This window comes from Manis pentadactyla, chromosome 3 (assembly GCF_030020395.1).
Source record: "Manis pentadactyla isolate mManPen7 chromosome 3, mManPen7.hap1, whole genome shotgun sequence".
Taxonomy (NCBI): domain Eukaryota; kingdom Metazoa; phylum Chordata; class Mammalia; order Pholidota; family Manidae; genus Manis; species Manis pentadactyla.
This window is the reverse complement of record NC_080021.1, coordinates 17,665,611-17,690,581: the sequence shown is the minus strand read 5'-3', so window position 1 is coordinate 17,690,581 and position 24,971 is coordinate 17,665,611. Positions and strand designations below refer to the sequence as shown.

The 24,971-nt window shown below is 36.5% G+C and overlaps 1 protein-coding gene across 8 annotated transcripts in view; it reads left to right on the top strand.

Moving 5' to 3' along the window:
• TATDN1 (TatD DNase domain containing 1) overlaps window positions 1–24,971 on the top strand; it is a 59,126-nt gene that overhangs the window by 8,130 nt on the left and 26,025 nt on the right. For 5 of the 8 annotated variants that reach the window (XR_005024372.2, XR_008996174.1, XM_057497762.1 and 2 more), the window contains exons 2-9: window positions 2,165–2,230; window positions 4,152–4,201; window positions 11,134–11,197; window positions 12,663–12,806; window positions 12,904–12,946; window positions 18,317–18,402; window positions 18,493–18,533; window positions 20,495–20,571. Coding sequence is in view for 6 of the 8 variants with exons in the window: in XM_057497762.1 (XP_057353745.1) it covers window positions 2,165–2,230; window positions 4,152–4,201; window positions 11,134–11,197; window positions 12,663–12,806; window positions 12,904–12,946; window positions 18,317–18,402; window positions 18,493–18,533; window positions 20,495–20,571 (571 nt within the window). In the remaining 2 variants the exon portion in view is untranslated. Of the gene's footprint in view, window positions 1–2,164; window positions 2,231–4,151; window positions 4,202–11,133; window positions 11,198–12,662; window positions 12,807–12,903; window positions 12,947–17,744; window positions 17,862–18,316; window positions 18,403–18,492; window positions 18,534–20,494; window positions 20,572–24,971 lie in introns of those variants that run through there. The other 3 variants (XM_057497761.1, XM_036883058.1, XM_057497763.1) reach the window with 3 other exon arrangements.

Sequence of the window (24,971 nt, the reverse complement as noted above, 5' to 3'; positions counted from 1 at the left end):
TGGTCTGTAACCACAGACCCTGCAGGATATCTACCCAGAAAATGTATTCAGGGATGGGAGAAATGTACACAGTATACTCCTTTGTAGGTAAACGCCCTGTTCCCAATGGAATTTGGGCTTTCCTCACTCTTAATTGCCTTACCCCCATAGCCATCTATCACAGCAGGGGTCCCAGGAAAACACTCAGTGTTGCCATAAATCAGAGAACACTCAGCTCCTGTGTCCACCAGCGCCAGGACACGTGCATTTACAGAGGACCAATGAATTGCTAATTCTACATGTAGCCTCCAGTCCCCACCATGGTCCCCCAAGGTGGGGACCTTGACCCTCCCACCCCCAGTTGAACCACGATGCCCAGTTGCCCTCTGGTGGGGGTGAGGGCCCAGGCAAATCCTGAGTACTGTTCCCGAGGAAGTTTTGCAGGGACACAGGCCAGACATGAGGCTTTGACTCTAGCTTCAGTGTCCTGGACCTGAGCGGCTGGAACTGCTGCTCTGGCTTTAATTGGTGCCACAGTTCTAACAAGATCCTGTTGGACTGCCCATCAAGTTTTTCTTTCACTACCCTAGCCTTTATCAAATCCACATCTGGGTTCTCAAGACCTTCACAGGGCCTTTTGCACCTCTCCTTTCAGTCATAGCCCATACTTCCTTCCGTGCCCTTATTGTTTCAACCTCCCCCAGATCTGCTAAAGTACGAGTAGCCCCACTTATGGGTTGCCCTATGTGGGAGGCAAGAGCGGTCACTAGGGACCCAAAGAGGGATGGGGGAGCTGTATGCAGCACCAGATTTCTCATTCCTACCATGAACAACTCATCAGGGCCCTGGGGGTCTGTGTTATAGATGATATTTTTCATATCCAATTCCCACAACACATGTTGGAGCTCTACATACATTTTCTAGCTGGTGGGTAAGTATGGTATATCACCCTGATTAGGCCAAACTCCCCTGATGGCAGCTGTCAGCCAATCCAAAAGAGTCTGATTCCCTGAGGCATGATGGGCACTTTGCAACCACTGCTAGAGGGAAGGGTGAGTCCTCAGGGAAGCCAATCTACTCATTTCAGGATCCAACATAACAATAACAATGTTTTCCACCCCCATATCCCAAAGACGTAAAGCCGTGTAGGCGGAGATTCCAGTGGCTTCTGCCTATACGGATGCTCATGTCCACCAGCTCATCCTGAGTACAGGGATGGAGCATGGAGTGCTCCACAACCTGGGGAGGAGGCGGCTCCTCTCCTGAGGAGCCTGCGGTTTTGTTTTTATTTTTTTAATTACTGCCAGGTGGGGCTGGTACCTCAGGTAGTGGCCTCAGCAGCAGATTGGCCCCTGGCCCCGCATCCTCACCGCCCCCCCGCCCCGCCACCTCCCCCACCATCCTCTTCCATCCCTGGGGCCGAAGGCACCAAGCTATGCCAGCGTCTATCTGTCTCCTTGATGATCCTTTCCACTGTCTTGACGAAGAAATACCCTACAATGCCAGCTGCTACATGGCCACTCAGGGCCTCTAAGCAGTCTTCTGCCTCACGGAGGGCTAATTCCACAGCTTCCTGTGTCTCCACCCTTCCCCAATTGTGGGGAAGGCCCCACCCCTCTAGGAGGTAGTTTATCCAGACCAATTTCCCACTAAGGCTCCTCAATTGGAAGCCGCAGAGGTAGGGGCTTCCTGCGTAAAGCTGCATCCTCTACTGCTGCAGCCCTGGGAACTCCCCACTATCCACAGGGGGTTCCGTGCATCTTCCCACGATCTCTGGGGCAGCCCACCCAAGGCTTGCACACATGTAGACAGATTTCCGGTTCAGAGGTCTTGCTGACTACTGCCAGATGTAACTCCAGGGAGGGGAAATCCTGGAGCAAAATACACCGAAATCAGTCAAAGGGAGAAATAAAGTTTAAGAAACCCGTTTATTCCTTAGAAGCAGTTGTCCCTCATCCCTCTCGACTGGGCTTCTCCAGCAGAGTTAAAAAACTCCATCTTATCTCTCCAGTCCCTTGCTGGCCCTTGTAATTACCTATTGATACGTAGATAACTACTTCTCTCCACCCCTTGGAAACACCTATTGATATGGAGATATACTAAAGCCAGGCGAGAGATTCTAGAAATACTGCAATTTTACCCACAAGGTCTTACCGATCATTTATTTTACTTTTGCTTTCCATAGATATTGGTATCAACTTGACAGATCCTATGTTCAGAGGAGTTTATAGAGGGGTTCAAAAGCATCAAGGTAAAAATGTTTCTTTTATTAAATAAAAGTAAATAGTTTCTCTGTGAAGACAAATTTCTGCCTCAAGGAGATCATGAAAATCATAATTCACATTTATAATTGAAATATTAATGGCCTTTATGCTTCTTGGGTATAACCATAAACAAAGTGAAGCACGTATCAACTATACTGGTAAGCAATGATCTTAAGCATTTATAAAGTACCTGTTATAACAAACTTATCAAGCCCTTATGTGAAGTTTTGAATATAGATTAAATAACCATATGCATAAAAGTCAAACAATAGTCGATTGTTTAGTTAGTCTTTTAAATAGTTGAACAGTAGGGCACATGATTCAAAAATCACAGTTGAACATCAGTGTAATAGCTAGTTTTTCGGAAACATTTTCAGCTGTGTGATAGAGTGGTAATGAGATTGAGGAGGAGGTGCACTGCTGGCCATCTTTGGTGTCTTGCCTTTCCCCCTTTGCATCTAAGTCCTACTGTATCTTAAAGTCCTACAATGGATGTGGGAATGGAACCTCAAAGACTGACGCAAAGCTTAGCTAAAAGCAAAATGGCTTATATTTATCTCACCAAGTTCACTTAAAAGGCATATTTTGTCAGCTGAGATGACTAAACAGGAAATGATGGTGACAAGTTTTTGAAAGCAGAATTTCTCTAATCTTGTATATTATTGCCTCATAAAATATTGCCTCATAAAATTAACTACTTGTTATGTAAATGACAACAGGAAAGTTTAGTTTTGGATGTTGTGGAGTTGCACATTTCGACAATCTAAATCAGAAGCTAATCTTATTATGCTTCTAGGTGATACTATGCAAAAGCTTCTCTAAATATAGGGACTGTTAGATGTCACTTGATATCCAAGAAAGGTAAATGTTAGCTTTCATAAACCTTACCTCAAACCTTACCTTTTCTACTTCATTAGAAGTTTAGATGAAGTTTTTATGTTTTATGCTTAAGAAATATTACTTAAGTATTATAGACTATTGATTAAGTTACATTCTGCTTCTGTTGCTTTTGTAACACTTCATAGGTTTCATGCTTTGTGACTGCATATATGGTTGTATATGTGTCCTTATGAAGTTTTACTCTGATCAATTTTAGAATTACTATAGGTTATAATATTTAGCAAAACTGGTTGCCCTACTAATTATAATTTCACTAAGTTGATATTGTCTGAAAGTAATTTTATTGCTACTCTATAAGTAAAAGTAATTGAATTCTAATCATATTTACTGTGATACTTAAATATGATATTACTAAATGCATTTTTAGGATACACTTGTTTAATTTTGATGTCCATTTTTTTAAAAAAGGTAAATACTGAGGCCTCTCAAGCTTAGTAATTACTATTTATCTCCTCAGAAATGTTTGTTACTTAACAGTGAATTTTGGGAAAAAGCAAAAAACAACTGTCAGGGGAAATAAAAAATTAACCCTCCTTAATGGGGATGGTAATTATAAATATATAGCATTAACTGAAATTTACAAAGAGCTGTTATATCATGTTTTGTGAGACATTGCAAATGTACTTCAAAAGCCCTAGTTTTATTTTTTAAAAATATAATAACAAAGTTTCAAATTGAAGGCAAGTGCCTAAATTGTAGTGAGCAAATTCATCTTCAGTTTGAACCTCCCGATTTTTGTCAGTAAAATAGTTCTTGATCAACAAAATAAAAATACAATTAAATGGGTAACTCTTCATCTAGGTTGCCTTATATGGGTCTCTTTTTTTTTTAAGGTTATCACTATTTGTGTTTTTATAAGTATACTCATCAAAGGTATTGATTTGACTGATTTAGTAAGCATGCTTCTTTCTGTGTCCCTCTTTTTTAAAAAATTACTGAGATAATTAAATTATAGCTCATTGAATTTTTTTAACCAGGTTTTCTTAATGTGTGCTTCATTTTTTACAGATGATTTACAGGATGTAATAGAGAGAGCTATCCAGATTGGTGTTAAAAAGGTAACATTTTGTTTTTGTTACTTTTGAGATTTTTTTTTAAAACCAAATGTTGGCTAACACACTGCAGAACAGAGCTAATACCACATTTGGCATTTGTGACATGTATTGTCAACATGTAATATTAGCAAGTTACTGAAATAAAATATTAAAATATTCTGTTCACAGTAATTTAACTGACATAAACCTCATGGGTAGTTTTTCCATGTGATCAGAAATACAGCAAGTAGCAGTCTCTTTAAAAAAAGTTTTTTAAACCTATCTAAATTACCAAGGCTTCTGAAGAGGCCACTTTTTAAAAATTTTATAATATTAATTTAGCATTTGTTAGAATTAAGCAATTACTAAAAAGACATGTATCTGCCACCAAGTTTAAGGGCACTTTAATTTTTACAGTAATAGTTTAATTGTCAGGAAAAGTCCTACTACTTTTTAGAGAGTTCTAAACTAATAAGTATAAGCTCAATGTCAAATTCTTTGAATAGATATTTGTTTTTAATTAATGTTTTTTAAAATAATAAGCTAGCCTACACATGCACACAGTGTCAGGACACTTGGTAGCTACTGCTTCTAGGTTGAATAACCTCACTTCTAAAAAGTGACACTGCTGACAAAGCAAGGTCTGCAGTTGCCAACTCTAAAATTTTATGTTATCCTTATAATTTGTGAATAATTAAAGCTACAGGAATATTTTCTTATTACATGGTCATTCTATGCTTGGTAATCTACTTCATGAAGTTGCTTTTCTGCAAATTCTGAAATTCCAAGCTCCTAAATGTCTGTCAGCCATGAGTAGTGTAATCCTAACATTTGTAAATACACATGTGCAGGCATGAATTTAGGAATGACGGAACTGAAATGAAATTTTCTCAGACATAATTCCAAATTGAAATTTAATTCAGTACCTTGCAGTTACAGAGTAGGGATTAAAAGCACAGTTTTGGCATCACAAACCTGGGTTCCAGCCCCAGCTTCATTCTTTAGATGTTTGTAACCTTGGGTGCTTCATCTCTGTAGACTTTAGTTTTCTCATGTGTAAAATGAGAATGGTAATAGCACCTAATTAGTAGAGTTGCTGTGAGAGTTAAAATAAAATATGGAATGTAAAGCCTTGGGTATTGTACCTGGCATAAAGTAAACTTTTATTGTATCGTGCTTATGGTGGAAGCTGCCAACCCAACCTCGTCATTATCATTTTTCTAACTGCTAGTGGACTCTGGCTGTCTCGGAAGAAGTATTCTGCTTTGCCAATAGCCATGAATTTCCTTGCAGGGAATACATTAACCCAGTGATTCTCAAACTTTTGGTGTCAAAACCCCTTCCCTTCACATTCTACAACAATATTGAGGACTACAAAGAGCTTTTATGTATTAGGGGGTTTTAGCTATTGGTATATACTGTATTAGAAATTGAAGCTGAGAATATTTTTTAAATAATTTATTAATAGTAAGCCATATATAACATAAATAGCATATTTTTATGAAAAATATGTATTTTCCAAACAAAGAAACTAGTGACATGAGTGGAATTGTTTGTTTTTTTAATCAAATGTACATCACAGTGGTTCCAACAGTCCATCCCCCCACCCCTGCCCACTCCCCTTCCCATTGGTAACCACTAGTCACTTCTCAGTGTCTTGAGTCTAATGCTGTTTCATTCCTTCTGTTTTGCTTTGTTTTTATATTCCACAAATAAGTGAAACCATATGGTATTTATCTTTCTCCACTTGGCTTATTTCACTGAGCATAATACCCTCTAGATCCATCCACTTTGTTGCAAATAGGATTTCTTTTCTTTTTGTGGCTGAATAATATTCCGTTGTGTATATGTACCACATCTTCTTTATCCAGTCATCTATTGATGGACACTTAGGTTGCTTCCATATCTTGGCTACTGCAAACAGTGTAGCAATAAACATAGGGGTGCATATGTCTTTACAGGGATTTTGTTTTCTTCTAGTAAATTCCTAGGAGTGGAATTACTGGGTCAAATGGTATTTCTATTTTTGATTTTTTGAGGAACCTCCATATTGTTTTCCACAGAGGTTGCACCAATTTGTAGTCCCACCAGCAGTGTAGAAGGGTTCCTGTTTTTCTGCACCCTAGCCAGCACCTATTATTTCTTGTCTTTTGAATAGTAGCCATTCTGACTGGTATCTTGTTGTGGTTTTAATTTGCATTTCCCTGATGATTAGTGATGTGGAGCATCTTCTCATGTGCCTGTTGGCTATTTGTATTTCTTCTTTGGAGAAATGTCTATTCAGGTCTTCTGCCCTTTTTTTTATCAGGTTGTTTTTTTGGGTGTTGAGGCATATGAGTTCTTTATATATTTTGGATGTTAACCCCTTATCAGATGAGTCATTTATGAATATATTCTCCCATATGGTAGGATGCCTTTTTTTTCTGCTAATGGTGTCCTTTGCTGTACAGAAGCTTTATGGTTTGATGGACTAAAGCCAGGCAAGAGATTTTGGAAATGTTGCAGTTTTACCCACACTGTCTTTTCTCCATTGTATATTCATGGCTCCTTTTTCATATATATTAATTGACCATAGATGCATGGATTTATATCTGAGTGCTCTATTCTATTCCATTGATCTATGGGTCTGTTCTTGTGCCAGTACCAAATTGTTTTGATTATTGTGGCTTTGTAGTAGAGCTTGAAGTCAGGGAGCATAATCCCCTCAGCTTTGTTCTTCTTTCTCAGTATTGCTTTGGCTATTCAGGGTCTTTCGTGGTTCTGTATGAATTTTAGGACTATTTGTTCTAGTTCATTGAAGAATGCTGTTGGTATTTTGATAGGGATTACATTGGGCAGGATGGCCATTTTATCAATATTAATTCTTCTATCCGTGAGCATAGGATAGATTTCCCATTTATTAGTATCTTTAATTTCTCTCAGGAGTGTCTTGTAGTTTTCAGAGTATGGGTCTTTCATCTCCCTGATTAGATTTATTCCTAGGTATTTTATTCTTTCTGATGAAATTGTAAATGGAGTTGTTTTCCTGATTTTTCTTTCTGCTGGTTCATTGTTAGTATATAGGAATGCAACAGATTTTGTAACCGGCAATTTTGCTGAATTCAGATATTAGTTCTAGTAGTTTTTTGGTGGATTCTTTAGAGTTTCTATGTATAATATCATGTCATCTGTAAATAGAGTTTAACTTCTTCCTTACCAATTTGGATTCCTATTATTTATTTGTGTTGTCTGATTGTTGTGGCTAGGAGCTCCAGTACTATGTTGAATAAAGTGGTGAGAGTGAGCATCCTTAATCCTTGTCTTGTTCCTGATCTTAGAAGAAAAGCTTTCAGCTTTTTGCTGTTAAGTATGATGTTAGCTATGGGTTTGTGGTATATAGCCTTTATTATGTTGAGGTACTTGCTCTCTATGCTCATTTTGTTGGGAGTTTTTATCATGAATGGATGTTGAATTTTGTCAAATGCTTTTTCAGCATCTATGGAGATGATCATGTGGTTTTTGTCCTTTTTGTTGATGTGGTGTATGATATTGATGGATTATTGAATATTGTAAGTCCTTGCATCCCTGAAATAAATCCCACTTGGTCATGATGATCTTTTTGATGTGTTTTTTAAATTTGGTTTGGTAATATTTTGTTGAGGATTTTTGCATCTATGTTCATCAGGGATATTGGTCTGTAATTTTCATTTTTTGTGGTGTTTTTGTCTGGTTTGGTATCAGAGTGATGCTGGTCTCATAGAATGAGTTTGGAAGTATTCTATCCTCTTCTACTTTTTGGAGTGCTTTAAGAAGGGTGGGTACTTGCTCTTCTTTAAATGTTTGGTAAAATTTGGCTGTGAAGCTATCTGGATGTGGAGTTTTGTTTTTGGGTTTTTTTTAATTACCAATTTGATTTCATTGTTTGTAATTGGTCTGTTCAGATTTTCTCTTTCTTCCTTGGTCAGATTTTCTCTTTCTTCCTTGGGTCAGTCTTGGAAGGTTGTATTTTTCTAGGAAGTTGTCCATGTCTTCTAAGGTGTCCAATTTATTGACATATAATTTTTCATAATATTCTCTTGTAATTTTTTAATTTCTATGGTATCCATTGTGATTATTTCTTCTTTGTTTCTGATTCTGTTTATGTGTGTACATAACATACTCTTTTTTTCTTGATAAGCCTGGCTAAGGATTTATCTATTTTGTTTATTTTCTCAAGGAACCAGCTCTTGGTTTCATTCATTTTTTTTCTATTGTTTTATTCTTCTCTATTTTATTTATTTCTGCTCTGATCTTTATTATGTCCCTCCTTCTACCAACTTTGGGTTTCATTTGTTCTTCTTTTTCTAGTCTCTTTAATTGTGATTTTAGACTGTTTATTTGGGATTGTTCTTGTTTCTTGTGGTAAGCCTGTATTGCTATGTACTTTACTCCTAGAACTGCCTTTGTTGCTTCCACAGATTTGAGGCTGTTGTGTTTTTAATTTCATTTGTCTCCCTGTATTGCTTGATTTGTTTTAATTTGTTCATTGATCCATTGATTGTTTAAAAGCATGTTGTTTAGCTTCCATGAGTTTGTTCTTTTTGTTTTCTTTGTGTGCTTTATTTCTAGTTTCATACCATTGTGGACTTGATACAATTTCAATCTTTTTAAATTTATTGAGGCTCTTCTTATGGCCTAGTATGTGATCTGTTCTGGAGAATATTTCATGTACACTTGAGAAAAATGTGTATCCTGCTGCTTTTGGCTGGAGTGTTCTGCAGATATCTGTTAAGTCCGTTTGATCTTATGTATTGTTCAGTGCCTCTGTTTCCTTATTTTCTGTCTGGTTGACTTATCTATTGATGTGAGTGGTATGTTAAAGTCTCCTAAAATGAATGTGTTGCAATCTATTTCCTCCTTTAATTCTGTTAGTATTTGTTTTACATATTTAGGTGCTCCTATGCTGAGTGTATAGGTATTTATAATGGTTATATCCTCTTGTTGGACTGACCCCTTTATCATTATGTAACGTCCTTCTTTGTCTCTTGTTACTTTCTTTGTTTTGAAATCAGTTTTGTCTGATATAAGTACTGCTACTCCTGCTTTTTTCTCCCTATTATTTGCATGTAATATCTTTTTACATCCCTTCACTTTTAGTCTGTGTATGTCTTTGGGTCTGAAATGAGTCTCTTGTAGGCAGCATATAGGGTTTTTTTTCCTTATCCATTCTGCTACTCTGTGTCTTTTGATTGGTGCATTCAGTCCATTTACATTTCAGGTAATTATTGATAGATATGTACTTATTGCCATTTTAGTAATTGTTTTCTGCTATTTTTTGTATCTCCTCTTTGTTTCTTTCTTCTTCTTCCTCTTACATTCTTCTCATTATTGATGGTTTTCTTTAGTGTTATAATTGGATTTCTCTCTTTAAAATTTATTATTATTTTTTTGTGCATGTATTTATTGTAGGCTTTAGTTTTGTGGTTACCAAAGGTTCAAGGATGACTTCTTTACTATATAATAGTCTATCTTAAATTGCTGATTACTCTAGTTATCAGCATTCCTATATAACAACAGTGGACTGATGTGGCCCAGCTGGACGCACAGCACCAGGTTTGGACAGCAGCAGGGAGGAAGGAAGCTTTAGGGGCTGGCTCCTGCAGGCATCTCCCTGGTTGGGCTGAAATGGAGCCAAGCAAGCTGGGAAAGTCTCCCTCTGCGTGTCAGGCAGCAAAGTCGATGCTGCTGCTGGGCCGAGTGGGGTGGTTCCTGGCGACATGCAGGGAGGTGCCTTGGGGCTGCGTTGCCAGCAAGAGGGATGGAGCATCTGGAGCTCCTGAGAGTTCCCAATCTGTTGGGCCAAGGAAGGACTGGGGAGGTATCCTCCACCTTCCCTTTCTCCTGAGGAGAGAGTTCCGTCCACCTCTTGTCATCTCTGGTACCCCTCCCACTGGTAAGTCTTTCAAACTGCCGCCTCTGCTTTGGGTCTCAGGACTGGTGGAGCATGCCTTCCCTCCACACTGGCTGGAGTCTCAGTCTCCCAGAGTGTTCCGCCTGCCCCTGGTGTCCAGCCCCAACAATCACCAGGACCCAATGTAATGTGGGCTCGTACTGAGCAGATCTCCAGGGCGAGGTGTGCAGCTCTTCTGGGCTCCTACCTACTCCCTGCTCCATTCCTCTTTCTCCCACCTGTAGGCTGGTGTGGGGGGAGGGCTTGGGTCCTGCTCGATCTCAGCTTTGCTGCTTCACCCTTTTCTGTGTGGTCCTCTCTTTTTCCTCAGGTGTAGGGGTCTGTTCTGCAGTCTTCAGGTCGTTTTCAGGTCTAGTTGCATTTGCTGTATTTTCTTCTTTCTTGCCTTCCTATTCCACCATCTTTAATCTGATCCACTTGTTCTATATTGTTTTACATCTCTTATGTCTGGCTTAATAGATGACAGTTGAATTTTCATATCTATTTCAGCAGTCTGTCATATATCCTGTAGCCTCTGGAATACCTCATCATATGTTCCTGACAGAGTGAAAGTGAAAAAGGCAAATAGCATCTTAGTGGTATTTTGAAAATAGTTTTGACCTTACATATCCCCTGGTGGTTCCCAGACCACACTTGGAGAACTGTTGAATTAATCAGTGCTATTGAATCTCTAATTTAGATGAACAGAATTCTAAATCCAGAGGTCTTTAGTTATTCAGTGTTTTATAACATGATCTCTGTCCTCAAAGAACACATGGCCTAGTAGGAAAGACAAACGTGAGTACATTTTAATAGGAAGGAGTGATGAGTTCTGTGTGTTTTGTATGTGTGCATGTATATATGGGTGTGGAGAGTGGGGGTAGTCAAAGACCACTCTTCATAGGAGGTAATCTTTCAGCTGAATTTTAATGGAAGGGTAGCTAGGGAACAGTCAGAGAAGCATTCTGGAAAAAACAGAAAGGCATGTTTAGGAAACTGTTGTTGATACTCCTGCTAAATAGGGCTTATTTATTTCTTTCTGTTTCAGTTTATAATTACAGGTGGAAATCTACAAGACAGTAAAGAAGCACTGCATTTGGCACAAACAAATGGTATCCCTATATTACTTTTACAAAAAAATATATGAATTAAATTATTTTGAAGAAGTCTTTCTGAGAACTACCTCAGGTACAATCCAATGGATCATGACTGTAGAAAAGACAGGAAAATAGACTGATTGCAGTGGGACATGATCAAGATGAAGAAATTCAAAGTGCCCATTGGTATATCAGATGCTTGATAAATCCTCATTTTACTGGGTTTTAAGTGAGGATTATTAAGATTCCACTTAATGAGAATTAAGTTGACTAGGTATATAATTTAACCTCAACTATTCCTGATGTAGAAATTTTGTTTGTATGTTGGAATATGTTTAAGATATGAGTTGCTTTTTATTTGTACTTTTTAAACTTAAGCTGTGAAAGATCATTTATTATCATGCAGACCACTGGGCAAGGCTGAAGGAATGCAAGTAATAATGTATAATCCCTCATGTCCTTACTTTATGTTCATATATTTTGCATTCATTTAATACCTGTAAAGTTTTGGGATTGGTTCCTAAAAGAATCCTGGTTACATAAAACACCCCCTTTATCTGGCATTTATTTACTTTATGTTCTGGGGTTTGGGGGGGCATGTTTCATGTACTAGATACTGAAGAATTAGGTATCCCACCATTTTTTAAAGTAAATACTTGTTAAAAACTGTTTTTTTTGGAAATCTTTTAAAATGCATACTTCAGAACCCACTGACACCTTTTCTTAGTGATTAAGGTCATAAAAATAAAATCGTTTTCACAGAAGCTTTTGAAATAAGAATGTTTTCTCCCATACTTTTTATCTCCAGATAGGCTTTAAACCATTCTCAGATCTCCATTTTCATCTCTCCTCCGCTCTTCTCCATGTACCTGTGTCCTCACTGCTATATAAGTTCGGCTTCTTTTTATATATAAACATATGCATGAGGGAGATTCCACTTAAGCAGGTACCTTACGCCACTCAGAAGCTCCTTTTGACTTCACATTTGTGTTCCGTACAATTAAAACTATCAAAGTATGGCCTCCAAATAAGTGAGCTTAATTTTTTTTAGAAAAACAGATCTCCTTTCCACCTATTTACGTCACCCCTTTTAAGGGAAAGGAATGCATTTTAATTGTTACATTAAATAGATGAAAACACAACTGTCACATGAATCATGAGTATAAAAGATAAAATTAGGTTTTGTTTCATTCTGCAAGAAACTGATTTGTTTTCCATTCTGCAAGGCTTAGTAAATACAAAGCTTTGGAAGGAGCTTAATTAATTTTTTTTTTACTAATAGATTAAGGCAATTTTCATTCCCTACTTTGAGGTATTCCAAAAATTCTCATATGATTAACCTGATGTAATTTTGATAGTTTGAATAGTTTATGGCTATTGTTAAAAGTTAATCAGTTGAAATTCTTTGATACACTATCTTTGCATATTAAGTATAAAGAAGATATTTTGAAAATAATCCTATGACATTACTTTGTGCTAGCTATGTTTTTCAGTACAGTTGGATGCCATCCCACAAGATGCAATGAATTTGAAAAGAATAGCCCTGATCACTACTTAGCAGAGTTGCTAAATCTTGCTGAAAACAATAAAGGGAAAGTTGTAGCAATAGGGGAATGTGGACTCGGTAAGTGCCAACCTAGCCCTGTTAGAGTGCCTTTGTTTGAAAATAATTTGTTCTGTGTAAGTCATGAGGACTGATTGATTCTTTTTTATCTTTAAAGACTTTGATCGACTACAGTTTTGTTCAAGAGATACTCAGCTCAAGTAAGGAAATTTGTTGACATTAGAAATTATTGTAAAATCTTAAAGAATGATTTTTAATAGCTTTTTATCAGTTCAGAATGTAGTTGGATTAAGTGTCAGGGTTTTTCATTTTTCCTTTTATATACCAAAAGTTAAGTAAAAGAAATTCCATGCATACTTGCATGGAATTCATAAGGATGGAAGCATATAGTTCCTTAATTGAGTAACCATCTAATTTGATTTTAACAGTAGAAATAAGGGATAAGTTTTATTTCATAAATGCATTTATACATGGACCATTCCAATTAAATGAATTAAATTCAGTTCTGGGGGTTGTGATTTAAGAACAAGTTATATTGAAAGGAGAATATAGGATCAATCACTAGAGCTAGAAAAGCATATTTTACTTTTGCTGAGCCTTGGATATCGTCAGTGTGAAAAGAGAAAATCGTTTCTTGGAAGCCATGTTGAGAGTAGTGGCTTCTGAGAAAACTCCATAGCTCACAAGCCTTGGAAACTTCCTACAACTCATTGTCCATGTCGTTGGAGCTTCTGGCATTATACCAGTGGGTTGTGTTAATAGTCTGGAAAGAAAAATTAGGTCATAGGTTTAGTTTAAGACATGAGCATTTACTTGTATGTCAAAAACAATGTATTGTCAAGAAGATAAAACATTAGAATAAACTTCTAAAGGAGATTAATTTAGTTATTCATCCATTCAGCAAGTATTTATACAGTAATATGTTCCAGAAACTGCTAGGAGCTTAGTATACAAAAACATGAATAAGGTATAATATCTGTCTGTGGAGCCATTTAAGAATCAACAGCCCTCCATCCTGCTTAGTTTCTTATACATGAAGGAGGAGTCTGAGTCAAATTCTCTTAAGAAACTGTCTAGCTCTGTCAAAATATTTAATAATTATATTTTTGCATATGATCTTGATTAAGCCCTTGATGGCCTAAGGGGTTTTTCAGATTATTCATGGCATAAGTGTACTTCCTCCACATCCTTCCCCTGCTCTACCACACATGAAATCCAAGTATGTCCAGTCCAGTTGAAAATGCTTAGAAGTGAGGAGCAGATTGACATTATAATGAGTCTGCCACACCCTAGACCTCAAGCTCCAGAATTCCTAGAGTGTGAAGGTCCATAACCAAGTGATACAGGGCGGACTAGAGTAATGTTCTATGGACTCTTTCTTTCAGGCCTCTCATTTACATAATCTTTCAGAACTGTTCAGTTAGTGGCATATTATGCTGTAGTTTTCAGCAACATTGGCAGGATTACTAAATCTCTGCACCTCTCTTGAATGTCATATAGGTCAGGTCATTTAACCTTTAAAGTTCACGTATTCATATTGAAATAGAAAAGCAGTTGTCTGTAATAGTTTCTTAGGTTAAGGCTACAGATCATAATTCCTCCACTTTAGTGTCTGTTTTCATTCAAGATGAACCTTCTGAAGCCAACAGACTGTGGTGTGACAGTCAAGGGCAAAGGCAGAAGCCCCCAAGGCTTCTTGTCCATATGACTCTTCATTGAGAATGAGTTAAAACTTAATCTAAAATGTAACCTGAATACTTCAAATTCGATTTTTTGGTGTTAAATGAAATTGATAGTATCAGTTCTGTTTTACTGCTCTGGGGATACTTCACTATTGTTTTAAAATCAGAACATTAAACAATAAGCATAGCAGGTATGGTTTATGGTTTAACACACATGCCAAATGTCCAGGTGTTAATCTGTACTAGAGAGTTTGAACTCCATTCATTCAGTAATTGGTTACCAACCCCCTTCTCAGTATGATGCAAAGAAGAATAAAACGTTTCTCATGACTTTTATAGACAAAAGAGGGCATAAATAATTAAAATGGTTTGGAAAATGCTATCAAAAATGTGTGTGGACAGCGCAGGGAAGGACTGACTTTTTGGGGAGTTAGGGAAGGCTGTGCTGGGCCTCTTCCAGAGAGGTGAAACTAAGAACAAACTGAAGGTAGAAATTCTAAAAAGGTGGGCAGTTCAGTTTGAGATTTTTAAAAAGTATAAAACATCAAATGACTTAGAAAATGACACACCAGTAGTAATTACATTTGGATTGTTGTTAAAGAAGTGCACACTCGTGCCTTATACGTTGGCTCCCTCCCCTTCCCCAGCATGTCCTCACAGCATGCAGTCCTTGTTCTCTCAGCACAGCACTTTACTTGTTTCAGCCTTTCTCACATGTTCTGAAAGTATGTTTGTTACCCCTTCCCCCTCCCACAACAAACTAGCATGTCTGAGTTCTTCAAAGGCACATACCATACCTTACTTGTTTCATAGTCCCATAGCAGCAGCCACAGTACTCTTAGCACATGGTAGGTACTCAGTAAATGTTGAATTTTTAATAAGGAGTTAAGGATCTTGTTGATTCCTGTAGAGCACCATAGATAAAGAGCTTGTAATTCAGCTTTTCCCATTGGGTCTGTTCTTGGAAGAATTTAGATTTTCGCTTATGCTTTTATACCATCAGAAACAATCAATGTATGATCTACTGTTTTTGTTTCTTTCTTTTTTTTTAAGTAAAAAAAGGTCAGGAGAAAGGTGTACGAGAAGAGAAAAATAGAAAGCAAATTAGTGTAATGGACTAGGAGGCCGGACAAAAAAAATTAATGTGCTGTAGACATAGTGTCTGGAAAATAATGGTAAGTAAGGCAGTATATAACAGTGGTAAAAGTAAGATCTTTGAGGTCAACAGTTCTGTATTTGAATTGTAACTGCTGTGTGGTGGCTGTATATTCCTTTGAAATCCCTCATCTTTAAAACGGGGATGGAACTGCCTACCTTCCTTAACATTTGGTATGTGAAGCCCAGAGTGCTGTGCTCAGAGTTCTGTGCTCAATAAATTGTGACTATTGTATTATTATTACTAGAAATATTGCCATCCTAAAGGAAAATATTAGCCATGGTTTCTGTTTGGGGTTTTTGAAAAGTTGATTTTAAAGAGCCAAAAGAAAATCAAAGTAAGATGGAAAGGTCCTTGTATTTTCAGTTTCTCTGCCCTGTACATACTCCTTTCCCTGTTGCAAGTTAGAGTTCTGTTCACTTGAGTAGGAAATTTCCTTTGGGCATTTTTCTTGGGAGTTTATAATGTTAATACTGTACAGGTCTTAAAAAAAATCAGACATCAGACAAGATGTCAAAATAATCATTTTGGGACCTAGGTGACCTCAGAAATGAGAGATTGAGGCTATCCTTGCCCTCAGCCAGTTTAGAAGAGGATTACCACCATGGGCCAAAGTATGCTGGTGTATGCATTGGCTGTTTTGGTTTGCCTCTGATATAGTTAATAAGTTGAACTTCTCCAGCCTTGTCCTTAGTTATTGTTGACCCTAAAATGTAAGAAGCAGAAATGCAATCAGAAGCAAATTGTAGTTTCACTAAAATGAGCAAATCTAACTCAAGTAAAGAATGATTTTCATTTGTGAACTAAAAATAAAATCATAAGGAAGCAGAGTAGTCTGTTAAGAGATGCCAGTTCCTGCCCTTTAACTTATATTCTTATTATTAATTACCGTGGGGGGTTTATTTTGTTTTTTCTTTAAAGACAGTATATTGTCACTTGATGTTAAGTACCAGTTATCCTCAATTTATATCATCAGGAATACTTTTCCCACATGGTTTCTTCCTTATGGATACGTAGCTAGCTTGACCACATGGATCTTTTTCTTTTCTCAAATTATGCAAAATTCTGTAGGCACATTGCTTAGGCAGGCATCCGTTATTTTCAGAAATTGTACTTTGTCTGCTCTGTGATAGAAAGGCTTATTTCCAGGCTGATTATTAGGTTCCGTAAATCTGTGGTTTGGTTGTACGGCTTTGTACATAGACTTGTGTATGAGAAAAATGATCAGTGTAGATCGTTTGCTAACTACCAGAGCACACTTAATTGTTGACATTAAATTACTTTATAGGTTAATGGAAACAGTGGTTAGAAGTAATTATTAACGTCTTATTTTCTTCCAAGGCTTTGTTTGTATTTCCTACACTGAAATTTCAGCACTTTGTTAACTAAAAATATTTCTGCTTGTTCTAGCCAAGCAGAATCTGAAAAGGTTGATTTAAAAATCTTAACATTGGGTAATGAAGACATAGACTACTAACTTTAAGAAGACTGTTTCCTTAGGAAGTACATTTCTATATCTAATTTTAAAATTTAGCATTTTCAAGAGTACAAGGGGTCTTCCAGGAAAACAGTTGTCCTGCACTTCAAGGAGACAAGTTAAACATAGAGAAATTGTCCCCCAAAATTAAGGGGCCTAGAAGAGGTAAACCTTTTAGGAAAATAAGAAGCCTATTGGCTGTAATTCCTGGTTTTACTTAAACTACATGGCCATTAGGACAAGAACAAGAGGGAGCACTGGGCTGAAATGGCAAACATACAGAATGCCCCTGCTGCCCCCCACCCCCCATTATATCTGGATACTGTCATTGTACTCTGGAAGAAAGGAGAGGCTTCTTCGAAATGCCACAACTTTTTATTGTTTTGGCTGAGACTCAGAATTAGAACTGCTGAAGTTCTGGTCCAACTTTGCCACATTGTGTTGTCCTCTTGGAAAAAGTCCTGCCCCACTCTGACACTACTCCTATCCTCGGGTTGTTTTGAGGATCAAATAAAACTGGTTTGTGGCACTTGAAAAACCTTTTTGTAAAGTAGTCTAAAATATTCAGGGCTGCCATTTTATCCTGTAATTTTGTTTTTCTGAAAAACAGAGTATTTTAGTTTTTGTGCTATTTAACAAATCCTTACAGGTTGTTTTAAAGGGAATCTTCATTTTTTGTTCAGTGGCAGTACTTTCTTGTATAATAGCACATAGAACACCGAGTATGAAACATTTCCTGGCTTCTCACAGGAGTGATTTGATTCCCACTGATGCTACTCAGCCAGCTCTGGGGGCTCAGGGTAGGTGGTATATTTTCCACCGCCAACACATGATGCAGGGAAGGGAACCCACAGGTGATGGGGGGGGTGTCTACTTCATTTACTGGGATTTGGCCGAAATGCTTGTTTGGTGGAACAGCCTAGCCCCGTCACTGTAAACTTAAACATTATAGCTCTTTGCTTCCAGCAATCAATAGTAAAGTGCTAATTAACCTGGCAGGTATAATGCAAATACTGGCAAACATTTCTGAAAATAATTTTGTAACTCTAGAAAATGAAATACCTCTTTTCAGGAAGTTGTGTGTTATAAAAGTTTTTCACTAAGCCTAACGTGTTTTAAATGTCTAACTTCAGTTTCTGATCTATAATTTCTAGAGAATAAAAGTCCCTTAGCTAAAAAAAAAGAAAAAATATGACATAACTATTTTTCTCATGCTAAAATAAAATTTTCAACAAGGAAATTTTGCATTATGCAGATATTTTGAAAAACAGTTTGAACTGTCAGAACAAACAAAATTACCAATGTTTCTTCACTGTCGGAACTCGCATGATGCATTTTTGGGTGAGTTAAAGCTAAAATCTCATTTAGACTTTAAGAATTTTACAGAAATCAGATAAGCTATTTGCTGAAAGTTGTTTCTGATTTTCACAGACATAATGAAAAGAAACAGAGATCGGTGTGTAGGTGGAGTAGTAAGTATAAAAAGAGTTGTTTTTGATACTAGATGCTCAAAAGTGTCTTGGTTGTTAAGGTTGGCGTCGGAAGTAATCCAGATATCAGCAATAAAGTTATTAAGGTTCTTTTCTCTTATTTGAAGGACATACAGATTTACTGTTGAATCTGTAGGCTAGGTGCGGCACAAACAAATCATACTGATTTAATTACTGTTACTTTGTTTAAAGTGCAAGAATGAGTACAGAATTCTGTTCATAAGAAAACCCCGTGAATTTACTTCTACACTTTTTAACAGTGTGGGTAACATCCTTTTTCTCTGCCTCTTCCATCAGCTATTCTTTAATGTTCTTCAACTTCAATTTTATGCAAAATAATATCTTAATATTTTTAAATATTTTAACATTAATTTCAGGTTTGCCATCTTAATTTCTTGTCAGTTGTGTTCATTTACTATTATCACTCTGATTAGAGTCTCATTCTCCTATAATTTGCCTCTACTCTAAACATGATTATGTGGTCATTTCACTCACTATTAGTCTTGAGACAATTCTCATAAATACTGTCTGCCCACCACTTAGCTTAGGTATTCATAGCAGTGATTTTTAATCTTTTTTGAATCATGGATGCCTTTGAAAGTCTGTCTCAGAAAAAATCTCAGATGTATACATTTTCACATAATTTTAGGAGTTACTCACTGGTCTCTAGCAAAAAAGTTACCCAGGTATGTAAAATGACATTTATACTAAGCTAACTAAGGAAAAAGGAAATGGCAGAGCCCTTATTGTATATTCACATTGTATGGTGGCTTTGATAGTTTCATAGGTTTTCCATCAAGTTTTTAGCCCGTGCTTCATGTTTCCTACTACTAGTTATATGTATGCCTTCTGCATGATGTTCATATTACTGTGTACATATTTATCCCTGTGATCTATACTTTTAGGGACTGTACTTGGGAATCAAGAGAACGTTTCCTTAATGCCCTGAGATTACTGGTGGCACTTAAGACCTTTAGCCTCTACCTCTCAGTTCATTTCTAAATAAGAATTTACTTGGATGATTTTATAATCGTTCTTAAAAATTAATGGCAGCAACAAATCCAACCTAAATGTTTGACTTTTATTTAAAAAAAAAGGATTGCCAAATAATTTTCTGAGATGATTGTGAAGAGTCATATTTTAAATTATTTTGATATTAATGAAGTCTGTGCTTTTTAGTCAGCTACAAATGCTGAGAGGAAGAATAAACTCCTTTTGGGTAACTGTAACACAGTTTTCTTTATTTTTGAGAAACAGGGTATTCATAGTGTGTAATCAGACTCTGGGTACTGTATTAAGGTGACATCACTTGTTAGGTGTGTTTAAAGGAGTGTTGTTACTTACTTTTTAGATTACATAAATACATCCAAAGTGTGACAGACTGCTTTAACCCCTATATCTTTCTTTGAAGGGGAAAAACACCACTTCATTCTTGTTTGCATGCTGAGCTGATATTATTGACTATATAATTATTTACCTATTTTCATGATGTTATCTTTCATAGAGCCTCTTAAAACAGGTCCCAGATCATTTCTCATATGGAAAGTCTCCTTTAATGGAAAAATTAAACATTTAAAAATATTTTTTAAATAGGTTTATAACATTTCTCACTTTTTCTCATGTGTTTGCCCACGAATGTGGCTCCTGACTCCAGGCCCCTTTCCTGGAGGTACAGCAGTAATGCTGGTGCAGAGACATCCACACAGCCACAGAGAGAAATCCTAGGCAGCCCCTTCTTGCCTCATGCCTTTGGAGATGAAGATAGGTTATACTTGTGAGTTTGATTTGAAAATAAAAATTCTACGGGCCATGACATTTGAAACCCTGTGGTCCAGAAAGTCCTAATGCAGCTGTATTTTTGCTTAGAAGGTCTTATTAATGTTACTTAGAATTTTAAAGAAAATAATCATTGTAGTAATAAAATTATACCTATGTATCCTTAGGTACATTCATTTGATGGTACCAAGGAAGCAGCAGCTGCTTTGATTGATTTGGATCTGTACCTAGGATTTAATGGTTGGTACGTTCTTAAGTCGTTTGTTTGTTTGTTCTTTAACTTTTATATTAAGCAGATGCCTTAAAGTGTTTTACAGTGAATTGCCGATAAAGATTTAAACTTAAATTTATTTTTATTAAAGTTAGCGTGCATTTTGCATTGTTATTGGCCTGCACATTTCAGCAATTATGTAAGAGATTAAGCAGTACACTGCTATTACAAATTAAATGTTGAAGTTATAAACTACTGCCCTGTGTTCCAATAATAGAAAACAATTTTGTGTTAAGCTCAGCAACTAGCTTTCTCTAGCAATGTAGTTTGTTACCAGGTCATTTTATTCCTTTAAAACATACATGTTCACAGCATTGTATATTGAAACACAAGTGATATCTGACCATGGGGAAAAGGTCACACTGTGACATCATCATTGTGTATGTCTCTGTAAGCCAAGAAACTGAAACTTTGAGAAATTAAGAAAAAAAAAAGTAACTCAAAGCGCAAGACCCAGTGTCCCCTGGCTCCTCCCTTGGTGACCTACTGTTACACCCCACTAAACCTCATACACCCAGTACCGTCAGCTAACACATCTGGGTCCCTGGGCTCATTTTCTTCCAAATCATTTGATGAGCTTCTGCCAGTGTCATTTTAGCTCATTAAATGAACTGTAGATAGTAAGACTTGCTTTCCCTCTTCAGTGTTTCATTCCCTTCAAATTAGCACTTTTCTGATTATATTGTTTTATACTAAAATCTACTTAGAAAACTAGGATCATAAAATGATTTGCTACAGAATTCAGACTTACTTAAACATCTTAGATGCTTTTTCCGTATTCCAAATTAATTTATAAATCACTATGGAAAAGAATACATTCATAATGGAGTGAAAGGTGAAGTAGTATTTAAAAACTTCATGCCCTCTACTTCTAAGTCAACTTTTTAAGATACAACCACTTTGCTCTTTATCTCCCTATATCTAAATATTATGCATATGTTGTTCTCTGTTAATTCACTTCCTTTGTTTACATTAAGGTTTACTAGCATTTTCTTCGTTCAATACTGACCTTTCCACCTCTGTTATTTCCTCCATAATCCAATCAATGTAGTTATTTCAGCATTTTTGGTTATATGAATATTCAGTGTTGTTACTATTATGTCTATGCAAATATTGTTGATTGCTGAACCATATAGTATACTACTTTTTACATTTCCTGGAGTAACTTTCCTCATATTTTTATTTACTTGGCCTCCTTTAAATTTAAAGCCTTTTCACACTTTATGATAGCTCTGTAGAATGCCTTTTATTTACTTTTTCACGTGAGGAAACCTGCTTAAATAATCTAGATAATTCCATTAGTTCCTGACCGTTCCACCTTTGTGTTTCAGTTTGGACTAGTGTGTCTTTCTGTGATAAAACTCCTACTTTTAGATCCCGTGTATTCTGTTTTGTTTTGTTTTGATGGGACACATTTGGAAATGTATTCTTCTTCTTGAAAGTTCACTTGGATACTTAATGAAAGAAAAGCAAAAACACTTGCACTTGATTATTTTTATCTAGGCATAAAATTTTGGATTAGAATTAATTTTCACTGAGAATTTACAGTGTTCCCTTGCTGGATTCCAATGTTGATAAATCAGTTGTTATTCTGATTCCCAGTCCTTTCTCTGTGACCTATATTTTTCTCTGAGGAATATTTTAGTTCTTTATTTCTGGTATTACCAAATTTCTCAAAGATGTTTAATGTGCTTTTTTGTCATTCAGAATTTGTGTGCTCTCTGCTAGCACCTTCCATCTAGTACAGAAGTACATCTTTGTCAGTCCTAGGAAATTTTCTTGATTCCCCCCCGCCCCAATTCTCTCTTTGGACCTCTCAGGCTGACACTCTGATCTCATTTTTTTTTTTAATTCTACCATTTTTATCTTTTTCCTACTCTCAAAAAGGTGCCTCATGTTTGGAGCTTTAAAAAAACAAACAAACAAACAAACTTCAGCTTTTGTTTTCAGTCTCTGAAAGCTGTCTCTTTTTTCTACCATAAACTTGTTTGGCAGATGCTGTACCTTCTCATCTCTCTAGAGATATGAATTAGTTTTTTAAAGTTATTTTCTGTTTGCCATATGTGTGCTTTATTTCCTCTGTTACTTTTTCCTCTTTGTTTTGGTCTCTGTCATGATAGAGGCTTTCTTCAAATGTTAAGCAGTTCTTTACTGTATATTTTTAAAGTTAAAAAAAAAAACTGTGGAAGCTCTGTGGGGAGATAGCCCATCCTCTGGCAGGCCCACAGACAGCCAATTGACTTTCTCACCAGGGATTCATAAATGGCCCTGTGTTGGGGAGCAGGGTGGGGCTGGAGACGGTTTCACTGGTCAGTACACAGTCAGTCTTCATTTTCAGTCCCAGGTCTCCGCCTATACTCGTCTGTGCCTGTCTTCCAGTCCAGTCTCTGATTTAAGTTCTGCAGAGACTGTACACACATATCACTCTCACTCCCTTGCCTGCGCCAGGGGTGTGGAGCAGAAATAGTCATCTCTGCACCAGTTCACTGGAAAGTAATCTGAGAGCCCCATCTTCTCTTTACCTCCACATTTCAAACAATCCTTGCTTCAATCCCCTGCCTATCCCAGCCTTTCTAGGTACCTAGTTCTTCCAGTTCTTAGAAATTTCTTGGGTGAATTGGCTTACTTATCTTCAGTATCTCTGCAGGCCACAGCACTTAAGTCACTCAGCACATAAACATAGGTAATTTATCATTTCTCAATATACTTTATGCTTTCTTAAAATATAAAAGTTTTTAAAAGTTTGTGATTTATTAGTGGCTAGAAGTAGCTCCTAGTTTGATAAAAAAATGCTATTTTTTTCTTATTTTGGGATAATTTTCAAGAGAAGGATGTAGAAGGCCTTTATTTTACCTTCTTGAACCATTAGTCTGTCTTAGAGGTTTCTAAATTATCTTGAGTTTATAAAGACAGTTTTAAGATGAGTTTTTCTTATATATTAACTCAGAATTAATATTAGTTGTTTAATCAAAGTCAGTATCTCTATTCTTGTTTTGAAATTCAATTTATTGTAGTCTTAATCTAAATTTCTGAGGTATGGTAATTTAACATGTTATTTATGATACAAAATGTTTAGTTTCTAAAGGTTAAATTAGAACTCTTTTGCCAAGAAAGTGGAAAAGTTTCAAATTTGACTGTAGAATCATGATAGTTGCTCATCCTTAAATGGAAAATTATATTAAATAGAGATATTGGTTTTGATTTAATTTCTTCTGGTACTATATTTCTGTATTTAGATAAGTTTTTACAAGCATGAAATACACGTTAGGAAAAGACTTCATGAGATTAAAAATAAGCAAACAGTTTCATAATTTGAAGTTTTAAATTTGGTACCCATATCAAGCATATCCATCAATATTCTTAAGAAAATAATTCATATTGATCAAGTATTAAGCTGGCTGAAACAAGAATTTTGCTTTTTCTAATGAACACTAATGAAAAGGTTGGTTCTTACGGCAATCTAGATTACATTTCTCTCCCACTCTTCCTAAAAGCCTACTAAAATTAAAATTGTAGATATTCAAAGCAGAAAACCTATAAAAGCAAAAAAATAAAAACTAGGCCAGAGTTTTGCTAATGGAGACAATATATTTCTGGAAGACAGGTGAAACTGGAGGAAAAATCTTAAAATTATGCCACTAAAGGGCCTCAGGAGATGGGAGCAAATTTAGCAGACAGTCTCAGAGTGGCTTTAGGCTTAGAATTAGTGAGAAATAGAACCAAAATAAGGTGATTGAGAGCCTGTATAGAGAAAGATATTACTCCCCATATCCACTCCCATGCATAGAGTACAAAAGCAGTAAGCATTTCTGCCAGGGGCGTGGAGGGGGTGTGGGAGTGGGGACTGGCCAAGACTTGGGATGCTTATGATGATTCCAGAGGGAAATATTTAAAGAACCAACAGCCTAACAATTAGCTTCTTACCCTTAGATGAAGTTGGAAATCAGTATGCCCAGTCTTGGCCTGTCCCACAAGGAGATTCCAGGAAGAATCCCCACTCAGAGAACTGGGAGTAAAACAATCGTGTTAACACAAAAGCAGAGACACAACACTGGCAACCCAAGCTTCCTTAAATATAAATTGATTACCAAGGACCACCAGAGAAATGAGGTAAACCAGCAGCAAGAAAAAGATCAAGATACAAAGAAATATTAACACCAGAGTAAACACTTAATATAGGTAAAAGGACTGTAAAAGTCACCTGACATAGAGTTCAGATGTTACATCCATACAATATGAGCAGAATGCTATGAGAGAAAGAACATAAAAGAATAAGAGTTCCATAAAGATTAAAAATGAATGTATTAAAACCACCATTGGAGGAAGCTGGGGAATCAACACATTCAACAGAAAGATGCATATTCTTTCCCTCT